General features: G+C 41.2%; 1 protein-coding gene across 3 annotated transcripts in view; it reads left to right on the top strand.

Annotated features, from left to right (window-relative positions):
- The first annotated feature begins 604 nt into the window (after positions 1-604).
- GADL1 (glutamate decarboxylase like 1) overlaps positions 605-27,205 on the top strand; it is a 179,658-nt gene continuing 153,057 nt past the window's right edge. The window contains exon 1 of one of the 3 annotated variants that reach the window (XM_004470877.4): positions 605-788. In XM_004470877.4, the coding sequence (XP_004470934.1) occupies positions 752-788 (37 nt within the window). In that variant the 5' untranslated portion in view covers positions 605-751. Of the gene's footprint in view, positions 789-19,594; positions 19,653-27,205 lie in introns of those variants that run through there. The other 2 variants (XM_071212843.1, XM_058290584.2) reach the window with 2 other exon arrangements.

The raw sequence follows: 27,205 nt of genomic DNA on the forward strand, positions 1-27,205 counted from the left end.
ACTGAGTGGCTGAAACTAAAGGAATACATTTTAGTCTAAAGACCAGGCAAATACTGGGCCTTTCTATTTCACCTGCCCCCACCCACCCTTTTGCTCATTACCCTAAAGCACCACCTCTCCCATTCCTGCCCCTTCTCAAAACTTGGAATTCTGCAAGAGGCCAAAGGCTGAAATCGGATCCGAGGGAAAAGGGATTCGCTGGGCGATCTCTTAAATGTCAGGGCAGTCCTGAATGAATGGGCAGCAGATTCTGTTCACCGCCGCAGCCCGAAAATAGGCTCCCAGAGCTGGTGGCCTGGAGCCCGCATCGTATTTAGCTTGGGGCTTCTCAGGCCAGAGCAGATCCGACGAGCCGCGCGCTGGGCAGGTGGCCAGGCCGAGACCACCCCCCATCTCCGTGGCCCAGCCTCTGCCCCTCGACGGGCTGGGTTCGGGGGCCACGTCATGGCACCGGCTCGTCCGTCCTGCTCCCCACCCCTGCCCGGCTGCCCGGGGCAGGGGGGGCGCTGGCCCCGGCTCAGGCCGCGGCTCCCTCCGAGGCGTGGCGCGCAGCCAGGCGCGCGCCCAGTATTAATAGGGAGCCGGGGAGGCTGGCACCGCGAGCCCGCGCGGCGCAGCGACAGGCGCGCCCGGGTCCTCCTCCCCCTCCGCCTTCGCCGGGCTCCGGGCCGCTGCCGGGCGCGCCGCGGGTCCCGGAGGGGGGCGCTGCCGCCGCCGTCACCCAGCCTGCGGGAGCGGGGCCCCCGCCGCGATGAGCCGCCGCAGCGACCGCGAGCGCCCGCCGCACGGTAACCCCTCGCCTCCGCGCCGCGGCCCGTCTAGCCCACCCTCGCCCCCCGCCCGGGGCGTCCGCGCCCCCCCGGGAGCGCCTGCGGGGGAACCAGGCCACGCGGGATGGCCCCGGGAAGGCGGCGGGGGTGGGAGGAAGTTCCCCGTGATCTTGGGCTTTTGCACCTTTTTGACTTTTTTTTTTTTTTTTTTGGCAACTAAACGAGTTCATTTAGAAAGCGCTGAGAACCGCGTCTGACACCGCTGGTGTGAAAATAAAACGCAGAGGGGAATTTCCCTGCGTGGATCCCTAGGCCGCGTGGAAGTACCGGCCCCCCAAAGAAAGATGATTTAGCTGCGGCTTTGGGGCACGCACGGCCTCGCCCCTCTCCCTCGCTCCCGCACGCCCAGGAGGCTGCCGTGAACTTGGAGAGGGAGTGCTGCCCGCACGTTCCTCGGATCCGGGGGTGGGGGATCATCTGGACAGGAGCTGTCAAAAGGAGGCCATGTGCAAGTCCCCAAACTGACTTTAGAACCTTCATTTAGTTCTTTTTCTGTGAACGATGGTTTCCAGCTTTTGGGGAGGGAGGACTCGGATGGCTTTGAATATGTAACGAAATCCTCTAAACCCTTTCCCCATCAAAATCTACCCACATGCACACATTTGGATCTTGGCTGATCACCTGCTAGACTCCCTCCGTGGACCCCCTTTGTCAAGGACCCCTGCTTTGAAAGGTTGTGGGTCTCGCCATTCAGGCATTTCCCGAAACTGGTTAGTTGTTGACCATTTAGGCAGGGCGTCCCTCGAGGAACCGCTTCTCATGGTATCCATAGCCCTTTGGATGGTACTGAGCCCTGCTTAACGAAGCCTCGTTAAGGTGACACCCTCCTGGGGCTGCTGCTCGGCAGGTGCGGCAGGTGCGCCAGATACCTCAGCCCGGGCTCCCTGCGGATCAGTTGTTTTCAGGGCTGGGAATTTTGCACAATAGTTGGTCAGATCAGAACCTTTTTGCTGAAAGAAACATTTCATTCATTCCTTTTAGAGCACCGTGGAAATTTCCCAGCATAATTGTCCTGGAAGCTCTTTAAATATATATAAATGTCATTTATTATTGTGTTCAGCCCATTCTATTGCTTAAAACTCTGATTTTAAACTGTTGGCGCTTTTTCCCAGACTATTATTTTTGTGTTTTTAGTGTCAGCACCGTCTGTAATTTAAGACATTTATCTATTTGAGAATGATTGAGAGGTAAAAGTTAGATTGTTATTATATTTTAAATATCCTAATATGGACTTCTTTATGTGAGGCTAGGATGGGCAAAATAATCACATCTGACCTCCTAGCCCTGCTCCAATTTTTATTTTGTTTTGTTTTGACCTGAACACCACACAGTCTTTAGAACACTGATAGAAACTTAAAAAAAAAAAAATGGTATCTACTTCCTAAAGTATGCATGTGTCTTTGTAGCCAGGCATGTCTGTAGCTTCTGGTGACATCAATAGATGCCATATATGAATAGCGAAGTGCTAAGTTTAACCTTAAATCTGAATTCCTGAGGACGCCGAAAGGTTTAGCTTGCTGTCTGTCTGATCATCCTTGAGCAGGTGATATGGTGATACATGTTTTATAGCACCTCACTGTGCTACATGCTTGTATCTTAAAAGAATACAGGTATGTATCTTCAGACTTAGTAAATTTCCAAGGACATATAACATGATTGTCACAGTTGATTATGTTAAATGATATGCCTGTGTCTTAAACTCTCTTGTGAGTATCTGTTACAAACCTATACATTATGGAAGAATGTCATAGGGATTCCTGCTGCAGGTAAAGAATTCTTCTTCTATTCTACATGTTTTCATAGGGGTTTCTGTGCTTATCATAGTATATCCAAGAGAAATTTAGGCAATTCATTACATCAAATTAAAATTTTTAATTCGACTAGAAAGAAAGGATTCTTTGGACTAAAATAATATTTTTCCAACAGCTTGAAGTAGTAGCCCAAACTTCCACATAATTCTGCCTACGAAGTCATTGTTTTAACTTTATTCCACTTTGATTCTGGTAAAGAACACTTTTAAAATGGGAGTAAATTTCAAGTTTTAATGAAGGGGCAGAATTTTTTTCCATTGAATATTTGACTTTTATATACTGTTATAAGGCTAATACGCTGTAATAAAAGTTGAAACCATAACTTTCAGGAACTAAACATCTCTTTCTCTTTCTCTCCAAAATCTTTGCACTTTCGTTTACTTCTTTCTATCACCATTTGAATGAACCCCACGGTGAGAAAACTTCATCATTCTGTGGATGATCCCTTATCCAGAATAAGACATGCTAATGTTTATTGAGCATTTACTATTTGCTAAGCTATGCTATAAGTACTATCTTACTTAACCCTCTATCCCTCAAAATAAGTCAATGGGAGTGCGGTGCTATTATCTGCCACAGAAAACTGTGGCTCCAAGAGGGTAAACATCATGTCTGAGTGTTCAATCCAGGTGCTCTAACTCCAAAGTCCACACCTCTAACCCCTGCCCCTCCCTGCCTGCTGCTGGGTCACAATGTTGAGTGTGGACAGGTAACCTAGAGTGGCCTCCTTTGTCTCTGCAGGGGCCATGGGAAGAACGCTGGAGAAGCTCCTGGGGTGGGCAGGATGGGTGAAAGTCTGTCAGCATCCACAGGTCAACCTAGTGGCAGGGTTGGACAGGGCAGCCCTCTGGAGGTGGCCCACTGGCCCTCTCGCCAGGGCAGGGGCGTGTGCACTGCCCCTGGGGCCGAACCTTCTGGTTGCTAAGACTGAAAAGCAGTTTGGCTCCGAGGGAAAAGGGCAATGTCCTTTGGGACTCATTCTCCAACAATATATCTCTCAGAGCAGGTTTATAGATCTTATTCCTCTCAGACCACAGCAGAGGGGTCCATTTTATTGTATTTTTTTAAAAGATTTATTTTATTTATTTCTCTCCTTTCCCCCTCCGCCCATTGTCTGCTTTCCTGTGTCCATTTCTTCTGTGACCACTTGCATTCTCGGTGGCATTGGGAATCTGTCTCTTTTTCATTGTTGTTGCATCATCTTGCTGCATCAGCTCTCCATGTGTGCAGCACCACTCCTGGGCAGGATGCATTTTTTGTGCAGGGCAACTCTCCTTGCGGGGCACACTGTTTCTGCGTAGAGGTCCCCTACATGGGGGACATCCCTGCATGGCATAGCACTCCTTGCATGCAGCAGCACTGCAAGTGGACCAGCTCACCAAACAGGCCAGGAGGCCCTGGGTTTGAACCCTGGACCTCCCATATGGTAGGTGGATGCTCTATCAGTTGAGCTGCATCCACTTTCCAGAGGGGTCCATTTTAGAAAGCCAGTGGCCTTGGGAGCAGGCAGACTCACAGTGGGCTATAGCTTCTCTTGCATGGGTAACTGGGGGAAAAGAGGAAGAAGAACCCAGAGCCAAATACTCAGCCAACAGCAGGGTCAGACTATGTATCTCTAGGTATGTGATTTAATCTCCGAGCCTCAGTTTCTTCATCTGTAAAGTCCAGATAAAAATATCCACTGTTTAAGATTATTGTGAGGCTTAGGAATAAGATGCAGGGTGTCTGAGAGATAGCTGGGTCCTAATAAATAGATTTATTGTGTTCAGATGATTGAATGTAGGGGGTTAATAAGGAAATTGTAAAGTGTCAGCACCATGCAGCTTTTTAGAAAGCGAGCCCAAGGTGATATGCATTCAACTCAACAACATCACTGAACACCACCTAATTTCCTATTGATGCAGAAAGTCTGTAGATGTGTGATCAGCTGTGCAATCTGGGGATTTGGCTTCTGCTGTGTCTTTGTAGTCTGGGCTTTGATTTTGGGGAAGTACTGAGGAGAAGTTAATTTATATATTAAAACAGAAGAATGAGGCAAGAGTCCAGTGATATGTGGGAAAGTGATTTGCAAAAAGCAATTTGATCATTGACATTGTGAAGTCACCACCACAGCTGGCTTCCAGATTTTTATCCAGCTGTTTTTTTTTTTCCCTAGTGTTAAGTAATTTAGTAAAGCCTATCTTGCCCACATCCTACCACTTGTCACGGGCTTTATAATTGTGTGCTTACCTCTCTCTTTCCTACATAAGGCCCATGAGAGGATGGACCACATCTATTTACGCCATCCCCAGCATCTAGGGAAGAGGAAGTGCTTTCAACATGTATTCGTTGAAAGAAAAAAAGAAAGAATGATTAGGAAAGTGATGGGGGCATTTATGTAACAGTGAGTGATTCCTGAAATACTTAAGTACTTTTCAACTTTGCCTTTAAATTTTGAAGTCATATTCATTTGTTTTCTCCTCTGAGTGGTTTGTCATAGTAAACATCTGTCACTATTCCCACTAATAGAGCATTATTTGAAATACCTCAATATCTTATAGTTTGGCTGGCTTAAAAAATCATTGGAGGCTATAAAATACTATGTGAATACAGTCTGTTTTTTTTTTTAATTATTACATATTGCAGGAGGATCTAGATGGATAGATAGCAAAAGATGAGTAGGGATTGCTTCTGGTTGGAGAGAATTACAGATCGTCTTTAAGTTTTTTTGTTTATGTTTTCTGGTTCTTATGTAATGAGCTTGTATTGCTTTTATAAAAAGAAAACATATTACCAAACACAACAAAACAGTATCATAGCTTGCTTATACTGTGCCACCTAATCCCCCATAGGTTGTCTTCTCAACTAATCTTCCAAATTTGCCTTCCTGACTCTTTCTGGACATTCAGATAGTTTCCAACTTCTCAGTGTTATAAAGTAGCGTAATTGATTTATTTTTTATTTTTTAAATGTCAATACCTTTTTTTTTAAATTTTTTCTCTTTGTTTTTTTAATGTTACATTAAAAAAATATGAGGTCCCCATATACTCCCCACCCCCTCACCCCACTCCTCCCCCCGTAACAACAACCTCCATCGTCATGAGACATTCATTGCATTTGGTGAATACATCTCTGAGCACCACTGCACCTCATGGTCAATGGTCCACATCATAGCCCACACTCTCCCACAGTCCACCCAGTGGGCCATGGTAGGACATACAATGGCCAGTAACTGTCCCTGCAGCACCACCCAGGACAACTCCAACACCCAAAAATGTCCCCACATCACATCTCTTCCTCCCACTTCCTACCCCCAGCAGCCACCATGGCCACTTTCTCCACACCAATGCCACATTTTCTTCGATTACTAATCACAATAATTCATGAAAAGAATATCAGTAAGTCTACTCTAATCCATACTCTATTTCTCCATTGTGTGGACCTTAGAATGGTTGTGTCCACTCAACATCTATATCAAGAGGGGGCTTAGATTCCACATGGATGCTGGATGCAATTCTCCTGCTTTCAGTTGCAGGCAGTCTTGGCTCCCTGGTGTGGTGGTTGACCTTCTTCACCTCCATGTTAGTTGAGCGGGGTAAGTCCCATAAACCAGAGCGTAGGAATTGCAAGTCTGTTGAGGCTCAGGGCCTGGCTATCACATGGTCAGTCCAGAGATTCAGATCCCCTGGGTATACATTAAACCCCAGCACCAACTACAGTTCCAGTAAAAGTAACCAGAAAGGCTTGTGGACAAAGATCACATCTGAGTCCAGCTCCATCACACAGAAACACAAACTCTAAAATAGTGCCAACTGACATGGCACTGAACTCCATCTGCCATGACCATAGAACCTGTGGGTCTCCGCAGTCCTCAGAAGAACCAATACCTGGGGTTGTATCTACTTTACCTGTCTCTGGGACTCTGCTCAGGTGTGCATAAGGACAACCCTCTGATAACCTCCCGGCTCTTTTTGGAGACTCATAGCCATATAAACTCATTTGTCCTTTGCATTTCACCCTTTTGTTCAGGTCAAAAAGCATTTTTAACTCCTAGTATTCTATGTAGACTGAGATATTCTGCTGGTCCGTGTTGACCCTTTTATTCAAGGTCATTTTCTAGTTACATCATCAGCTGGTACTTGGTAGTAATCCCTCAGCACCAGGGAGGCTCATCCCCAGGAGTCATGTCCCACTCTGGGGGGACGGTAACACATTTACATGCTGAGTTTAGCCTCAAGACTGGCCACATTTGAGCAACATGTAGGCTCTCAGGAGGCAACTCTTAGGCATTCTGCAGCTCTAGGCCTTGTTCTTATTTCAGGTGCACAGGTTTACAAGCATAGTCATTAGTATCAAGGGTTCATTGTTGGACCTTCCTTCTTTTTTGGTCTTTGCCATTGCACTTGGGGGATTGTTGCTGTTCTTTTAGGGACTGTGATAGAGCTCCCCTGGCTAGGAACTCAGCACTCCCTTAGTTGTTTTTAATTGTAACCACTATGAAAATATCCAAACATTTTTATGTTCCCTGGATATATGCCCTGGAGAACTCCCTGCCAACCATGTGTCCCCTGTCAGTAACATTCCACACCTGTATTCCTCCGTTGCCATTGTTGAACCTCTCTGTGATCCAAAACTTCTTCAAAAATGAGGCCCAATATATTGCCAGGTTCCATTAATAGTAAAATGGAATATAGTAATGAGTTTAAAGATTAAATATAGAATACATATTAATTCAGAAAAATTAAGGTAAAAATAAATTAGGATATCAAAAAATTAAAAAATGCAAAAGCTTTGTTTTTGATGTTTTGCCTTCCAATACTGCAATAAGTGTTGCCCTGTATGCAAATTGGCAAGGCAACTTCTTCTGTCTTTTCCTCAGTGTCTACGTCCTTTCTTTTTCTTTTTTTTCCTAATTATTAAGCTTATCTTCACAAAAGTTTTAAATCACAGTAATTCATATATACAATATACAGTACTCCCACATATCCAACATAAAATCCTTTTCCCTTCCACAGCAATAATCTTTTACATATTCATACTATATTTACTGAAACTGATGTACAGATATTGAGACAATAGCTTTTAAACAAGGTAACCTTTGGGTTTACATTGTGGTTTATATTTTAGACTATACAATTTTCTAAATTTTTAGTTATCTTATATTTTACATTATGATTTACATTTTAGCCTATCAGCCCCTATATATTTTTGGTGTAATTTAACATGTCTTATATCCATCCTTGCGTAATCTTGTGGAACACTTCTATTGCCCACACAGTTACATTGATTTCATCTATTCAATATCTCTCTCCCCTCCCCTTAGGGCCCACAGTGACAGTCAATCCTCGTTGCTTGAAGGGCCATGTTCAGAGATACTTGCAACAGTGTTGAGGACTTGACATGCTCAATTGCCCTAATGCATTGGGAGCCACCATTTCTCTCGAGAGATACAATTCCCTCTATTTGAGAACATCAGTCCTCCCCAGGATATGAGTATACCTTCACTCTCATTATATGGGTCTTTATCCAATGATATAACCCACTATGGCAAAATGAGCACTTACACACTCCCTAGGAGCCTGTCCTGTGTCAGATTATCCCCTTTAAGCATCTTAAACAGGTAACATTCCTTATTATATTTTTGAAAAAGTTTTCTCAGCATTATACTCAACCAAATACCTGACAATCTCCTATGTTCATATGTTACCCCACCTCCCCCCAATTTCTTGGGCAGTATTACCCATCCTCCCATCCCTAGCCCCCCTCAAGCCCGCAAAGCCCCACCCAGAGGTAACCCTATTCCCCCATTTTATCCCATCCTTGTACAATTACTTACCTCCAGTTTATCATAGATTTCACCTATGTAGGTGTCAGCTTACATCCTTCCTCTACCCCCCCGCCAATTTCCTATAAGCCTATCATCCAGTCTCTAGCTCTCCGAGGCAGCTTGGTTTACTTATTTGATGTCATTGAGGTCATGTAGTATTTGTCCTTCAATGCCTGGGTTGCTTCACTCGACATAAGGTTCTCAAGATTCAACCATGTTATCACGTGTGTTTGTAGTGTATTCGTTCTTAAAGCTGAGTAGTATTCCATTGTATGTATATACCACATTTTATTTATCCATTCATCTGTTGATGGGTTTTTGGGTTGATTCCAACTTTTGACAATAGTGAACAATGATGCTACGAACATTGGTGTGCATATATCAGTTTGTGTCCTTGTTTTCAGTTCCACTGGGTATATACTTAGCAGTGGAATTGCTGGGTCATATGGCAAATCTATAGCTAGTTTTTTGAGAAACCGCCAAACTGTCCTCGTAATTGATTTGTGAGAGAAGAGTGATTACAGAAAGAAACTTGAAGTAGGAAAACAAAAAAAGAAAAAATTAACTTAAAGCCAGTGACTTAGACTATTAATTTTCCAAAATGTTTTTATGGCAAACACATGGCTTTGCTGAAAACCATAGTTCAGGCAACTTTTAGCTCCCCTTTGCTCTTGGCTTATCCTTCTTTGTTATGTAATCTTTTTATGGCAGTTCCTGAATACCTGATTTGTAAATAGTCCCGAACTGTTTTGTGTATGTATTTGAGGTGCTTTCATGGTGGATACTGTTGGGTATCATTTCTTTCTTTTTTTTTTTGTAGAGTAAGTACCAGAAACAAGAACCTTTGTAAGTAAGGCTAGCTTTTTAGCTTTGTTTTCCCCTTTTTAATCAGCATTCCTTGGGAGCAGTGATGGGAATGAGTGATCATTTACATACTTATATGATACATCTTGAGGAGATTACACTGTTTTTTTATACCATCCCGGAAGTATCATGGCATTTTCTTCTAGCATCTCATTGCTTCCCCAGTTCTTTGAGTGAGAAGCTGAACTCAGGGCCTGTTTTCCCAGTATCTACCTGCCTCACAGTTTGCTTCCAAGTGGGAGTCTCCTTTTAGCTGAAGGAAATTCCTGTCTCCTTTTGGAGTTTTTCCCTCACAGGCAGTGTGTTAAACCTGCTAGAGGCCCCTGACACCCCAGTCCCTCTCTGTCATCCACCCCTCCCCTAATTTTCTGACAATCTTAATCTCTCTCTTTCATTAGAGAAGTCGTAGGTTTGTAGAAGAACCAATGCAGAAAATACAGAGTTCCCATATACCTCTCCCCAATATTAGCACCTTGCATTGATGTGGTACATTCATTGTAATTGAAATAATATTATTATAATTGTACCATTAACTCTAGTCCATGGTTTATATTAGGGTTCACTGCTTGTGTGATACAGCTCTATAGTTTTTTTCCAGTGCTGTTAATTTCATCCATAATGATGTGAGGGGGTACCCCCATTTCATCCCACATTGGTGGAATGGTTATGAAAAGGGGGAAAGACATGAAAGAAAATCCATCCCCCCATTAAATATTTTCTTGATGCTCATAGATTCTGGCACAGCCTCCTTTCTCCTTGCCCAATTTTCCTTTCACAATGAGTTTCTAATGTTTCCTAAGAGGCTGTGGTAGATTCTGTGACGGTTGGTTCTTAAACCCCATATCAGATCATGAAGGATTGTCCATATGAAACACTTAGCTGTCATTTTGGGTAGTTGCTCCCAGATTGTCGTGTTGGGGGGGTTCATAAACACTACAAGCTTAATTCCCCCATTCCCAACCCCCTCACCCACCAATCACACCGCACATTCTGCATGCATGCGTGTTCACACAGCATGCCCTAATTCAGGCTCTTCATGCCAGAGGAGCCTCTTCATTCCCCTGGGTGGTAAATTCCTTTTCCTCATTGTTTTAGTTCGCCAAAGGGCTGCCTATGCAAAGTTTGGGAAATAGGTTAGCTTTTACAAAGGGGATTTATTTGGGGTGCAGTTTCAAGTCACCAGAGGTGGTGCTTTCTCACCAAAGTCAGCTGCCACGTGGTGAAACAAGATGGCCACCAGTCTCAGCAGAGGTCTCCTCCGTCCTGCAGGTGTAGACAAACAAAGCACAGGGTTTGTCCTTTCCTGGGCCTCCTCTCTCAGTCTCAGCAGCTCCGTTTTCTTCCTGAGTTCAGCTGTAAGTTATCAGCTGAACTCATATGACTCATATATGACTCATATATGACTCATTTTGCCCTGGGCCTTTGCTCTCTGAGCCTCTCTGGGGCGTCTCTCCTTGCAGCTCAGCTGTGGAAGAAACCTTTCTCTCCCATGGCAGGATCAAATACGGCGGCTCATTTTCTTATGTCTTTTTATTTTTTTTAAATTTTTTAAAAGGCTATTTAGATTACATAAATGTTACATTAAAAAATGTAGGGGGTGCCCATATTCCCTGCTCCCTACCCCTCCCACACTTTCCCACATGAACAACATCCTTCAGTAGTGTGGTACATTTGTTACAGTTGATGAACACATGCTGGAGCATTGCCACCAAGTGTGGATTATGGTTTACATTATAGTTCAAACTCTTTCCCACCCATTTGTGTAAGTTCTTGTGTCTGTTTATATTAGACCCAGCAAAAGAATGGAGACTCAGTTTGAGTCATGCCTCATTGCCTAGTCCAACAGAAAGGGTCTCATTCCCATAGGAATGGATTAGTTCACAAATATAATCTTTTTTCTTCTTGGAATTCATAAAATAATCATGAACTGCCATACTCTTTCCTTTTTCTTCTTCTTATCCTATTTTTTGGTGGTGGTTGTTGTAAAATGAAACACATCCAGAGAACCACACAAAACAAATGTACAGATAAATGAATTTTTATACAACAAACCTGAGTAACCACCAACCAGATGAAGCTGTATGATTTTGTCCTCCACCCTAGAAGCCCCGTTCCAGTCATAGCCTCTTCCCACCCCCGTAACTAACCAATACCCTGATTTTTATAGTAATGACTTCCTTACAGTTAATAATTTTCTCATCCAAGTAAGCATTGCTAGACATAAGAGTTTAGTCTTAGCCATTTAAAAAACCTTGAGGTTAAGAAACAATATGTAGAGTAAGTGCTCACTTTGATGAAAAAATAGTAATACATTTATATCTATGGAACTGGAACTGTAAGAATGTACATTTAGAAAATAAAAGTAATTGCATATGATTGGGTAGATGTTGGATTATTCTTAGGTTTTTCTATCTATCTGTATTTCTTGTGGTGAATCTCCATTGCTTCTGTCAAAAAGAAATAAAAGAAAACTAATGGGGGGAGAGGGTTGGGGATGGAGTATTTCTCTTGCTTAAATGTTTTCCTCGTTCATTTTAGACCAGGCTTTGCAGCTGTACTCATCTAGTTTAGTTTTCATCTACTTACATAGATGAATGTCATTTCCATTGTTTTAAAAGTTCTTTAAATTTTGTTTCAATTAATCTCATGTTATTGAGTATTTATTTATGTAGCAGTTTGGTCTTATTTATGAATTCCAAAAACAGATATTAGAATTTGTTTGTAAACTGGTCTTTTTCTCTGGACATATTAGAGTATATTGGATTCAGAGGTTTACTTGATTAAATAATGATTAAGGCTTTAATTGGGCCATGTCAGTAGGACTTGCCTCCCTGACCCCTTGGTGGGTGGGGACTCACAGAGAAAAGACATGACAAAGGACAGAGTTGAGAGTTTTGAGCTGGAGCCTGGGAAGTGAACACACAGGAGAAGAACACAGAGGAATAGAGATGGCTCCTTAGACACAGGAGAAGCCCCAGGGAGAGAGACAGAGGCATTCACCTGAGAGTCTACAGCTGACCTGTGGAGAGAGCAGAGCAGCTGAGCCCAGAAAAAAATGGAGCCATGAGAAAAGAGGAACCCAAGAAGCCTGAATTCATGACAGATGTTGACAGCCATCTTGCCCCAACACATGGCAATAGACTTTGGTGAGGGAAGTAACTTATGCTTCATGCCCTGGTAACTGTAAGCTTCTATCCCAAATAAATACCCTTTATAAAAGCCAACAGATTTCTGGTATTTTGCATCAGCACCCCTTTGGCTGATTAATACAAGTTGTTTCCACATTTTTTTCCCCACAAACAAGACAGAGAGAAGATACTTGATTAAATTTACAAAAAATATTGGGGGGAGCATACAATTCTATAAAAGAAATAAAAATGTCTTAAAGTATAATATAGAGTTGAAAATTTGCTCAGGAGTATATCAGAGTTACCAATCCTTGAATATTTAGTGACTGAGACTATTTAATTTTTGACAAATTGTCATCTTGTCCAAAATGCACTTCGTCAAATTGCTGTTGGATCAGCAAGTATTTCTTTCAGGGTCATGAGGGGGCGGCACAGAGTTTGGGCTTCTTGCCCATATAGCTGTGATAGCAGTGAGGTGGCCCCCCCCCCCCCCCCGCCACCCCGAGCATCAGTGCACTCACCAGCAGGATGGAGGATGTGAGAAACAATACCTCATGGGGTTTTGTGAGGGTTGGTAGAGAACACGTGTTAAAGTATCTGACACATTAAAGATAAGCATTTCTTACCTTCCTCCTCAATAAATATTTATCACATTAAATTGTGTGGATAAATATGCGTGGATGTCTATGGGGAGTATGCTTTTTAATAAGGTTTAGTTTAAATGAATCTCCTAAGCCAAATAACAACTGCATTATAAAATGAGGAAAGGAGACCTTTGATTTCTGTCACTCTTAATAGAGTAATTAAAAAAGGAATGATGATCTTTTAAAAACATTTTTTTTATTTTTTTGAAGATAGATTACATAAATGTTATACAAAAAATAGAGGGATGCCCTGCTCCCTTATACCTCCCACATTTTCCCACATTAACAATATCCTTCATTAGTATGGTACATTTGTTACAATTGATTTTTGGTGCATTGCCACTAAGCAAGAAATATATATTCTGTTGTGCCCTTTTTTCCCTTATTGGTGGAAGAATGGCAGAATTTTTCATACTAAGACATGGAAGCATTTGGAATCAAGTGAGCAAATGGAATATTTAGAGCTGAAAGATATAGACCAGTGCGATAGATACCTGCTGTCTATTCACCAGCTGACTATCTCACCACTTATTCCTTTAAGAGCCCAACATATACAATTTTATTTTTAAAAAACCCTCCTAAGAATGGAAAAGATTATAAAATAATTTAGATACTTACTTGCCTACCTACCCAAACAAGTATAACCTTCTTTTGTGTAACTTAACATTGACATTTTGAGCTCTGCTCATATTATAACACTTCTCAAGAGTTGAGATATGTCCAGCTGTTTGTTTGCCCCTTCATTGATTGATCCCAGGCTGCTATTCTTGAATTCTAGTCTCTTCTCTTACATTGTAGCTGTTTCCTGTGTTAACATTCTTTTCTTTCTAATCTTAACTCTTAGTAGCACCTTTAATCACCACTTGCAATACTGTCTCCATTTATTGCTTCTAATGAGTTTGGTCCTCATCTCCTTGTCTCATCTTCTGGCCCACAAAAGATTGAAATTATACATGACGAAAAGTAGATTGTTTCTGAATGAGATGTGAAGAGGTCTCCTATAACAAGAGTTTATAAGTATTAGTTACATTGACTTGTTCTCTCTAATTTTTTTTTTCATTCTTCTGTATTCTTAGACATGTTCTGGATATTTGACTTTGCCATATAAGAAGCTTCCATATAAATATATGTAAATGAATATGTATATTTATGTAAACATATGCATACACAATTATAGTTTGTCCTCATGATTTGAAGAAACTGATAACATTTGATAGCTCAAGAGATACACATGTAAATAGAGTTGGCAGGTAATTTATAGTGTGAAGAAAAATGATAGCCCTCTACTCATTGAGCTGCTCTAGGAGTGTAATTGATCTCTGTCCTTATGGAGGAGATGAGGCTTACTCTTTTCTCCTTACTTTATGTAGTTCCACTGCTCATATAAGCAGGACCACTAGGAGACTCCATAGTACAGCTCACAGGAGGATAGGAAACTGTTTCACTCTTTTTTGCACAGCACATGATATTTTAAAGAGCTTTATTGAGGTTTGATTTACATACTATAAAATTCAACTTTTTTGAGTGTAAATTCTTAGAAAATTTAAAGAGTTGTGCAACCTTTACCACAATCCAATTTTAGAACATTTCTGTGCACATAGTGCTTTTCTCCTGCTGCCCTCTGTGTGCATGCTCCTTTCTGCAGACAGCTATCTGCAAGGGAGAGAATGGGATCTCTGTAGGTGGAATGCAAAGAGAAAGACACTTACTGTTTAGATTTGGACAGTCAAAGTAGGATTTTCAAAGCAAATCAGTAGTTTTGGTCAGGCTATTCCCTTGCAAAAGGGCATTCTAAATTCTTCTTTCTCCCCTTAAGATAATTTAGTAGTTTTAGAGAGCCAGATCATGAAGTTTTGTCCAAAGTACTGAGGAGATATACTGTGCATCTTTAAGAAGTATCCCTGGGGCTAGAGTCAAGAAGAAAGAAGATCTAATGTGGAAGAGAAGCTGGCTCACTGGAGTTGAATGGAGAGGATTTAGCTCCTTAGGGGGTTGAAGGTGACTTGGAAAGACCCTCTTGTCCTTAGAGGAAAGAAGCCAGAATTAAGTACCCTTGATCATCCCAAGGGTCCTTCTTTGATGAGGATGATGGATCTACTCTACTGGGGAGCTGATGAAAGATGTGCCATAAGCCCAAAGTGGTCTCTATCATCTCCAAGAGCTAAAATGAGGCCTCCGCAGCCAGGAGTCTCCTCCACCACCCCCATCTCTGACCAAGTTGAGTGAGAGAAGACCACAAGTATTCCTCAGCCATGACTGCCAGGTGGGATAGGGATGGCAATGTAGACAAGTGATATTGCCCAGGGACAAAGGTATGAGTGGACACTCCACTTTTCCAAGGTCCTCAGCACTTTTCTTCTACCTTAAAGTTTAATAAGACTTACCTTTCTCCTGTGTACCTAGATGCTATCAAGGAAATAATTAGATGAGTGGAGAGTGGATATCTGAGAGGCCAACTATTACATAGTAAAGCTAAGTATTTTCTAAATAGACTGCTTAACTTTTTATATCTTAGTTTTTAACATGATTGGACTAAATAAGGTAAATTTTATTACTTCTTTCCAGCAATGGGGGGCTCATGAGGAAGACATGATTAATTAGAGACCAAAATAAAGATACTACATTTTTTCTGTATATCTGAGAGTCATAAAGGTAAGAGTGACACAAATAGCCTCGGACAAGTGAAATGGGCTATGTCAGCCACTGCCATTGCCACCAGCACTGTCTTTGGGGAGTGCAGGTGACAAAGGTAAATATGCACAAAGCTGGGTCTCTGGTTTCCTGATGCCATATCCTATCTCAGTAGAGAAGTTCTCCATTATTTCAGAAGTGAAGAGTTGGATAAAAATGTCTGTCAGTCATATTGTAACTTTAGGCCAAAGTGTTTCTTCATCCATCATACCTATAAACTATTTGCTTAAGCAAAAAAGTATAGGGAGGCTTGAGACAAGACAGCATTGCTGTGCCTGAAGTGGACTCCTTGGGCCTAAAAAGACCACCTGCTCTTCTTCTCCATCACTTCCTCTCTGGGCCCCTACCATGGAGGTCTTGAAACACTTTAGGGGCTCACGGTTCTGCAGACCGTTGTATGAGGACCACTTGTTGAAATGCGGGAATGTGATTTATGTTAATTTCATGGACAAGAGTTTAATTGAAAAATGGGCTTTAGCCATAGAATAATTAACATTTAGAGTGGCAAGCCTTGGTGTAGAGCATGATTTAATTGAGAGCACCATTTAACCAGAGAGATTAAAGCATTTACTTATAGCCACACACGTTCTTAAGGCCAGGGTCACCCCAACCCCCTCCCAAATCCCAGAGTGCTCTTCTCTCTGCACATGGATAAAGAAAAGTAGAAAATCGACCTTGTGAAAGACTGATTAAATCAGAGCTAAACATTTATACTTGTTTCCACCAACATCTTCCATTTTGTGGTGCAGTGCCAAGACTCTCAACACCCAGGAGCCTCTCGATGGGAAATATGCAGACCCACTATTTAAATTACTTCATGTCAGCAAGGCATTGTTAAATATTAAAATCTGTTTTGGTGATTTGGCCACAGTAGTGACAAATTTCAAACTCCCATGCTCTAGTTTTCATTTATTAAATATATTGCTCTGTCTTCCCTTTGAGTTTTTTTAGCTGTTAAGATTATTCCCAGTTCAGCACTCTTGATGCTATCTTTTTGATCTCCTAATACTTTGTATCGACTTACAAAATCAATAGAGACTTACTTGGTATTTTATGACATATCTTATCTGTTCTTTCAGATGCTATGTGGGCCAAAAATGCATCCAGGGAACATATTTCCTTCATATGCATTTTCATCATGGTATATTCTGTTAGATCATCAGCTCTGTTTTATTTCAGTCCCTGCTTTTGATGAAACAATGATAGAGGAGAAAGAAAATCTATGAAAAATTGAATTTCCTTATATTAGTTGGTGGTCTTATTTTTCAAGTTGATGGTACAACAAAAGAGGATTTTAGAAAGTAATTGTGGAACATAAGTATGATGACAGTTTTGCCCAGAAGTGTTGAATACAATATGTCAGTTTAGCAGTTAATTGTTCTTTTATTGTTTCAGGTGTGTTAGTCCAATCTCTCCAGTGAGAGAGGCTGCATACTTTGTGGAAAGAGAAGAGGCAGTACAATCAATCAGAGATTTGAATATCAGCTCTGCTACTTACTATAGCTACCATGTGACCTCCATAAAGTTAATTAACTTCTCCACTTTCCATTTCCATTTTGGAGAACTAAGTGTGATAGTTGCCTCAGGAGTATTATGAAGATTGGTGCAAAAACATGTAATATTAAGTGCCTAGTATAGTGTCTGTCTGGTTCACAGACACTCAAAAAACAGTAGCTGCTTGTTTGGGCGTCTTCAGAAGCAGACCTTGAGGCATAGATTAGAGTGTAAGGAGTCAACTTGGTAGGTGATCCCACAGGGACAGCCAATAGAATATGGTGGAGCTAAGGCTGTGAGACTTCAGCTCCCAGGCCTCCAGAGGATTTGCAGCTTTTGCTTTCACTTTCTTTAAATCTGCCACCATCTTGTGAGGAAGCCCCGTCTCACCTCATGAGTTGAGGTAAGTCTCACATCAAGACCAGCAGAATCCAGCCAACACAGATTCATGAGAAATAATACATCACTATGTTTTAGGGTTGTTTGTTATACAACTATAGATACCTGACACACCCTAACAATGAATTATTTTTCTGCTTAACTTAATCAGAGCAAGTTTTAGTTGTTGGCGACCTTACACGGTTGTTGTATGAGGTAAATATGCTACCATTTGTAAAGGATTGGCCAACTCCCTGCACCTAGGATGTGCTTATATTATTGTATGAAATAGGCTGGTTTATTTTTAGAGATGAAGTAGGGAGTGTCATTTGGAACCTGCTAGACCTCAAGAAGAGGTTAAGAGAGCTTCAGCCAACCTGTGTGCCACTAAACCTTAGTTCTCTCATTTGTAAAATGAGGGCATTTGCTAAATGATCTGTAAGTGCTTTTCAAGCTCTAGATCCTATGATCCTCCAAAAAAAAAAAAAAAAAAAAAGATCAAACGTCATCTTCAGCACATATTCTAGATGGTTCCAAATCTATACCTTAGTGGATCTCAGCTGAGAAATAACCACCCAGGTGTCTTTGTGACCTATTATGAGGTATTCTAGAAATACTTCTCAACATCAGGGTAGCACTGAGAGCTCTAAGGACACCATCTACGACAGCTTATATGACTATATAGGCTCCCAGGCAGGTTAAAAGTTTTCAGACGGTCTGCTTCAATGATCCAATTTTACATGGAGGTGAGGCTGCTGCTGGGTGACATAAAGGATGAGAATGAAGATGCTGGTGGTAGCCCCATCTTCCTCTGTACTTCACTGAGCAGTTCAACTCTGGCCCCACATTTGCACACCCAACTCAGGACACAACCGTGCAAGCAACAGAATCCTCCAGTAGAAGGCAGCTTAGGACCATCTGATTTTACATCAAAATGCCCCATGGAGAGGTCTTACTGTCATTCCAAGAAACTTCTCAGTACTCAATATATTCTTTCCAACCACATCTAGTAAACTCCATAAAGGAGTTTGGGTAAGTACAGTTTTCTGCATCTGAGCAAGACTATGTGTGAATGTCACATCATGTATATGAAGATGCAAAAGACCTGAAAGTAATTGTCATCTACTCATCTTGAAGATGATTTGCCAAAGCCTTGAGATAGCAAGCAAAACCCTGGGCACAGATGAACCTCATATCAAAGTTAATCAACTGATCATGTAAATGAGGTACCCATTTATAGCATTTATTTAAATTTTCATTTAAATTGCTGGTTAAATAGAATACATCTAAAATCCTGAAGTCAACACTTAAGCAAATTGGTTTTAAAACTATACATTAAATTGCAGCACATTGCAATTTAAGACATGGTGCCAAGGTAATTGCTTATCACTTTAGGAGTACAAAATATGTGTCCAAATAGTTTACCATGGTTGAAGAAACACAGGAAGCAATATCTGAAATTAAAGAACTTGAGCTTATGCCTTTTGGGAACAGTAGAATGTGGTAATAATTATCAACACAGGGTCTGCACTGAGACTGACTTGAAGTCTTTGAATTCTGGCACTTACTAGCTGTATGATTTAGGTAAGTCTCTTCATCTCTCTGGACCTCAGTTTCCCTATCTGTAGAATGGAATTAATATACTTGCACAATAAGATTGTCAAATGAAATGATCAATATAAAGTACCTAGCTCAGTGCCTGTTTCAATGTAAGTATTCATTAAATGTTAATTGTTGTATTAGTCAGCCAAAGGGGTGCTGATGCAAAATACCAGAAATTAGTTGGTTTTTATAAAAGGTATTTATTTGGGGCAGAAGCTTACAGTTACCAGGCCACATAGTGTACATTACTTTCCTCACCAAAGTCTGTTGCCATGTGTTGCAGCAAGATGTTTGCCAATGTCTGCCAGGAGTTCAGGCTTCCTGGGTTCCTCTCTTCTCAGGACTTGTCTCTCTCAAGGCTCAGCTGCTCACCTCTCTCCACAAGGCCAGCTGTAGACTACCAGGTGAATGGCTCATCTCTCATCTCTCTTCCTGGGGCCTCTACCATGTCTAAACTAGCCTTCTCTCTACTCCTCTGTGTGCTTACTTCCTGGCTCCTGCATTAAAACTCCATGAATTCCTGTGCTTTGTTGTTTTCTCTGTGAGTCTCTGCCCACCAAGGGGGAGGGGATGGAAGGTCCTACTGGCATGGCCCAATCAAAGCCTCAGTCGTTATTTAATCAAGTAAAAGTGAAACCTCTGAATCCAATATAATCTAATATGCCCAGAGGGACAGACCAGTTTACAGACATAATCCTATATCTATTTTTGGAATTCATAACCAATATCTAACTGCAACAATTGTTGGTATTATTTTATAACTGCAGTTACATATTTTTCTTTTCTGCCACACTTTTGGGAAATAAGGGAAGAGATGAGGCCTAGGAAATGGATATTTACTGAGCAAATTGCTATGTCCTGACATTGCACAGGGCATATACTAGATGCTCAGTAATTTGCTTCCTCTTCAAAACAAGTCCAAGAAATAGTGACAATTTCTCCATTCTGCAGATAAGAATCCAACAGGCCTATAGACCCACCTTGCCTAAGGTGCCAGAGCCATCAGATGTAGGGTTTGAAACAATCATCTAGACCTGCCTTGTCCAACACCATGTGTAGTCACTTGCCACAGGTGGCCATTAAGTAAGAAATGTGGTGAGTCCAAACTAAAATGTTCTATGAGTGTAAATGCACACCAGATCTTGAAGACTTAATATGGAAAAGAAAATGCAAAATATGTCAATAGTTTTTTATATTTATTGTTTGTTGAAAAGATTGTATTAGGTTATTCTGGGTTAAATAAAACATGTTATTAAAATTAATTTTAACTGTTTCTTTTTTACTTTTTAAAACGTATCTATTAGAAAAGATAAAATTACACAGAAAGCTTTTGGTCATTGTGCAGATTCTTTTGGTTAGCATTGTGCTAGACTCTCCTTGCTAAGACTGTAGTATACCCATTATCCTCAAGCATCCAGTCATGTACTTAAATGGAATGTTAAAGAAAAAAAACAGAATAAAATCCATATTTATTTCCTGTCAGTAACTGGATAACCTCCAAGTTTTGGGAAACAATGACAGTAGAAGCCCTGAGGGTTCCAAGTGTATACCTAGTAAGGTATGCCCAGTTTGCTTTAACATTTCTTAGCAAGAAGTGGTGATAGAAGCCAAGTCACGGTATTAGTTATGGTTCTCCATTTTCATGTGACACAGAATGAATTTTGCTCACTACAAGAGAGAGCTTATTGGAAGGATTTAGGGGGACTCACCCATAGAATTGCAGAAAAAGCTGAATTACTAAGCCTTCAAAAGGGCAGGAACCAAGCCACCTCTGGAGATCCAGAATACTTGAGACTCAGAGAACCTCCAAAAAGGGTGTAACCCTAACTGGTCATCCTACCAGAAAAGTCATGATACTGGTTAGGCCTAGAATGCCTCAAGCAAATAAGTAAATCCCAAATGGGCATTTTCCCTTTTCAGCCTAAAGCCTCAGAAAACACAGGGGTCACTCGTAAAGCAACGAGTCATTCCTGCAAATTCACAAATACAGGTAGACAAAAAGTAAAAAGAAGAGTACGAGAGGACAAACTTCCAAGAAGGTAGGAGGGAGAATGCCAGCAGGATTATGACTACCTTGTGGGAGTGGCCACTGAAGAGGAGAGGCAAGAGCCAGTGAGGATGGCTCTTGGGAAACGTTGTATCTTAGTGTGGTAGCTATTGCTGAAGCATATCAATTCCTGTGAAGTTCTCCAGCCTGGGAAGAAGGACAGGGATAAAATGGGTATGCCAAGTCCTACTCCAGCTTTCTCATGGAACCTAAATGTATTCAAGTCCCTGCAGGCTGAAGTTGTACCTATCAGAGAAGTTCAGAAGGTTTAGAGGTGGGATGGTGGGGTGTAGTAGTTTTGTTATTGCTCTAACAAGCTAAGACATAAATAATGTGTACATAAGCTATAGGAATAGATGTTTTGGCAAGACTACTCTCCTGAAAAGATCAGACTGTTAGCGAGTTCCTGGTACCCAATGAAAAGAAAACTTTTAAAATGAAAGACAAGTAAATAGATTTTATGGCACACCATGCATTTGTTGGCTACTGGAGTTTCCAAATGAAATACAACACAAGGAGGCTACACACCTCCCGTGAAAACCCAGGCACATCACAACAGGGCATTGTCAGCTGTTTTTTTTTGTGTGTGACTGTTTTAGAGACATCCTTCTCAGGACCTTGTCCTCTCCAAAGCTGGATGTTGCTTATGAACCTGGCTCTTTTGCTGAAGTGGGTGCCTTGGTATTTAAGCAGAATCCAAATCATCTGACTCATAAAATCAAATCCTGAGTGTTGGGGACATTTCACCACCCAGAAATGTTTTATGTTCATCTGTTGCAAGAGACGATCTGATGCATGGATGTGCAACATGATTTTCCCTTGTCTTTTTCTGTCACCTTTTTATCCGGAGATAATTTTAGAATATGGGCTTATTGGATGATAGAAAAGTTCTCTTATTTGTAGACAGTTGAAGGGCGCATTACAAAAACATGGGATTGCTGCCTTCAAGTTTGGGGTAACACTGTGGTAGAGGAGATTATAAGATAAACACAAACCTACCATCAGGTCCACAACAGTTCATTGTCTCCCTCTCCATGGCCAGTCTTATTGCTCATCATATTTCCCTAATTCCAGTTCTTGACTTCCCAACTGAGCTCTATACCAGTCCCCTCACCATCTTTCTGAAGCATGGCTCTCATCCCATCTGAAATTCTTAACGGTTTCCCATTGCCTCCCCAAAAACATCTAAACTCTTTAGTCCCTATTCAAGTCCCTGCAAGATCAGTCCCCATGCCACCTTCTCAACATCCACCACTCCCATTTATAGACCCTGTCTCTTGGCAAACAGAAGTTCTCAAGGTTTTCTACAAACACACATATTCACACATTTTTCTGCCTTCATTCATGTTGCTTTTTCTGTCATGAATGTCCTTGCCATGACCCTTACTTTTACCCCATTATAACCAATTCCTACTAGTCAGTCAAAAATCTTGATTCTCCCATCACCTAACCTGCTCTTTTCTAGTGTTTCCCATATCAGTGCAAAGCTCCACCATCTACCCAAACTTTAGAGCTGACTTCATTTCTTTTGTTTCCTTGACCCCCTACATTCAATTCTTCAGCAATCCTCCTGGCTTTATCCCTAAAATGTGTTTTAAAACCCACCACTTGACTGCATCTCTACAGCTATCTTCCAGATCAAAGCTGTCTTTATCTATTGCCTGGACTTCTAGAGTAGCCTCCTGAGCAATCGCCCTATTTTCTCACATTCCTTTTACAGTCCACTCTCTACAAGGCACTCAGAGTAATCTATAAATATAAATTAGATCATATCACTCCTCTGTTTAAAACCCATAAGTGGCTTCCTAATGCTTTTAAAATAAAATGCGGCCTTCCTTGATCTGCACCCAAAGTGTCTTTCTAAATCTCACTTAATTCCTTCCATCCCCTTGTCTTTGTGCTTGAGCCACAGTGATTTCTTTCTATATCTTAGAGGTCAATGTACCTATAATTTGCATTTTTTGTTCCTTTCTCCTGGACCATTTATTTCTAAGTCTTTTCTTGTCTGGCTCCTTCTTCCATCTCATTTCAAATGTCTCCTCTTCAGAAATACTTTCCTCTGCCCATATCTAAAATAGCTTCTGGTCTGTATTCTATCAGATGACTTTCATTAAAGCATTTATTATAGTCTACAATTATCTTAATTACTTATCTGTTTGCTTTTTTATTAGCTGTATCTCCCCTCCCCCCAACTAAATGTAAATATGTCTGTCTTCTTGTTCACTGCTCAACCTCCGAAGTCTGAAACAGTGTTCTGAACATAAAATAAATATTTGCTGAAAGGGTGGATGGAGGTCCATCTCAAATAGTATCTCATCCAGGAGGACTTTCATCTTTTTACAGTCAGAAGCATTTCCTTTCTCTGTAATTTAGGAGCTTGTTTTGTCTGATCTCAAGTATCATACTTCCTAGTTTCTGAATGGGATTCCATGTATTCATAAATATGTCTAACCTGTCATAATGGAGTTCGACGTCATTGTCAGTGCATCTTATTCAACTTTATTTTGAGTTGTTACCACAGTTTCTTGCACGTTGTAGATAATAAATATTTCATGAAGTTATCAATAGAAATGACTACTCACTGTGGATTTCAATTAAGGAGAATTTAAGCAATGAGAGGCTTAAAAGCAATTTACATTTTCTTTTCTTTGAATTTGGGCACCCATGACTAGTTGACCAAGGCTAGTTTTGTCATTTACTCCCTCAACTTCATATGTGTGGGTTGCACTGTGGAATTTGTTCAACCCCTAAGCAGCTTCTGTGACTCTGCTAAATCACAGAGCTTGATTTGGAGGCTAAATCCCTGCATTTGTTGGCATTACCAAAATCTTCTGAGCTTCTGTGGCTACTGTTTTGTATTATTGCTATTTCTTAATATTTGTTCCTTTCCAATAGTCTTCTTCCTAGTAAATTGTCCATAGTTACCCTCTAATTGGCCAGGTGTTTCAAAGGCAGTAAACATTTCTTAAAACAGGTATAAAATTGTAAAAGGCATGCCAAGTTATGAAGCTGACAGCACCAGGGACAACAACTAAATCAGGCATCCCTCTTTTACAGTTTAGGAGAGATAACTGACATAGAAAAATCCTAAACAGAAGGATTTCTTTTCAACTTTTTATTTCCAGCTAAATTTTCATTCACCCTGGTTCTCTGAAGAGTCTCTTTCAAGGCTTTAAGCAACTTGAGAACAACAGAGACTCTATGTTCTTTACTTTTGTGTTCCCAATAACTGGCTGGGATATTATTTTGTTAACAAAAACTACTACTACTCTAACTCCTTTTCTGGGCATTGCTTCTTCTGCCTACCTTGGACTGGTCTGCCAGGTTTGTCAGTCCTGATCCTGAGGTCTCCCTTGCGCCCCCCAAGTCTTTTGCTTGCGTTTTCTGAAATCGTCCATGGCCTTCCAACCAAATGTCTCCGTTCACCTTTGATCCATTTTTCCATCTTCTCTGTCCTTTGGAAGGAACCTTTATTTTCCTATAACTAATTAGCTCTTAACAATTAAAGAGACTGGAATGGAAAAATTGACTCTTAATGGCAGACTTTATGGCAAAGACCTAAGGCTGTTAATTCTAAACTCTACCTGAGCCAACAACGTGATATGTGTCAAAAGAGCATTCACCTAGACGTGGACCATATTAATAGTCACCACTTATTAAATTCTTTACTCTGGAACTGGCACTTTGCTAAGCAGCTTGCCTACACTGTCATCATATTCAACCATCCCAAGACTCTTTGTGCTAGGCTGATGTGACAGTTCGATATTGTTTATGAATTTCAAAAATAGGTATTGGATTGTGTTTGTAAACTGGTTTGTTCCTCCAGGCATATTAGATTATTTTGGATTCAGAGGCATCACTCTTACTTGATTAAATAATGATTAAGGCTTTGATTGGGCCACATCAGTGGGACATTTTGTTCCTGTCCCTCCCAGTGGGCGGGACTCATGTAGAAAAGACATGGCAGAGAGCAGTGTCTGGATTTTGATCCTGGAACCCCAGGAAGTAAATACACAGAGAAGCAGATACATGAGGAAAGAGAGAAGGCTCCATTAGACTCAGCAGAGACTCTGGGTAGAGAAATGAGCTGTTCGCCTGATAGTTTATAAGTGGCTTTGTGAAGAGAGCAGAGCAGTTCAGCCTGGAGAGGGACGAGACTTATCCCAGCCTATAGCTGATTTTGGAAGAAGCTGGGACCACAGAGCCTTAAGAGAAAGAGGAAGGCTGGACCCTGGCAGACAGTGGCAGCCATCTTGCTCCAACACGTGGCAACAGACTTTGGTGAGGGAAGTAACTTATGTGTTATGGCCTGGTCACTGTAAACTTCTACCCCGAATACATACTCTTTATAAAAGCCAACAGATATTTTGGCTTTTCTGGTACTTTGCATCAGCACCTCTTTGGCCGACTAATACAACAGTGCTATTTTACCCATTTGCCAGATAAGAAATCAGGTTCACATGGAAGTTAAATAACTCGAGTGGGGTCACAGCAACAGAGTTAGAGTTTGGGCCAGGATCTGCCTGATTTCAAACCTCAAGCTTTGGAATCCACTATGAAGTCAATGAAGGCCTTATCAATGATATCACTGTGACCAGAGTTCACTATACCCAAAGCTGGTGAAACCACACATGGAGTTTTGTGTCATTTTAAAAGACAGAGACAAACTGACCCTGACTGGGGAGCACGATCAGTCAGAAGCCTTTGAAAAAACTATAGTTTTAACTGGCAAAATAAGAAATTGAAAGGAGAGTGCATAGAAGTTTTCACATATTTGGATTAGAGCCCAGTCCATTCTTTGAAAGAAAAATTAGACTCAGTCTGTCTGCCTGTTTTCTGCAAAAGTCTGTAGAAATTATGCACATGCATATTTGGAGCCACTCTAAGGAAAAACTTGTAACCATTCCAACTATCCATCAATGGAGTGGCTACTTGAAGAACTGATAAGGTTCTGAAATGGTTATTAAAATTTTAAAATATGTAAATCCTTTTTAAAAAGACCCTGGCACATACTAAGCACTATATACCTGTCTTGCATTGTAATTTTTGGGGACCTAACTCTGTAGAGAGACTTTGAGATCTTTGAGGGGAGGATTCAATTGATGCCTTCAGCCCCTAGCCTTTTGTGTGGCACATGGTGGGTGATTGATACGTGTTTGTTGAAATGAACACATAATTATGAATTGATGGGAGAAAATCAAAGATGGTAAATTTGGAGAAGTCCTTGGAGGTCCCTTAGGACAGTGATTCCCCAAATCATCTGCATAATTCGTATCAGTTAGAGTGCTTGCCAAAATTTCAGATTCTGGATCCCACCTAAGAACAATGTTATAGGGCAGGGACCCAGGAATTAGAATCTGTATCAGTCTTCCCAGGGATTTTCCAGCAGCCAGCCCAGCACTGTCCTCAGGTAGTCTCTCATTTTGTAGATGAGGAAACCAAGTCACAGAGAGGTTGAATTGTCCCAGAATCAGGGAGATTGGGATTGACTGAATGAAATTAGAATCCAGCTTTCCTGATGCCCAGGCCACTGGGTTGGGTAGGGGATTTCTGGATTGTACGAGAAAGTTAAGATAAGAAGGCCTCTGAGACAACTAAACATTCAGTTGATTCGTCAATTGGCCAGTCCTGGGATAGTTGTTGAACACCTAATAATGCTGGTTGCTGAGCTCTGTAGTGTGGGATGTCCAGGAAAATGAGGTTTCGATAATTTTTCTGTCAGATTTTACAATCTGGTGCAAGAAATAGGAGTTCTACATAGTGCAAGATGGAAAATGACAAGGCCGGAGATCTGGACAGCTGCCCACCCACCATGGGCTGAACTATGTGACCATCATCTTGTGTCCTAAACATTGTGGCAAGAAGTCCTACTCTTCTCACAGGGCAATCACCCACCATGTGGCCCCTCTT

This window comes from Dasypus novemcinctus, chromosome 31 (assembly GCF_030445035.2).
Source record: "Dasypus novemcinctus isolate mDasNov1 chromosome 31, mDasNov1.1.hap2, whole genome shotgun sequence".
Taxonomy (NCBI): Eukaryota; Metazoa; Chordata; class Mammalia; order Cingulata; family Dasypodidae; genus Dasypus; species Dasypus novemcinctus.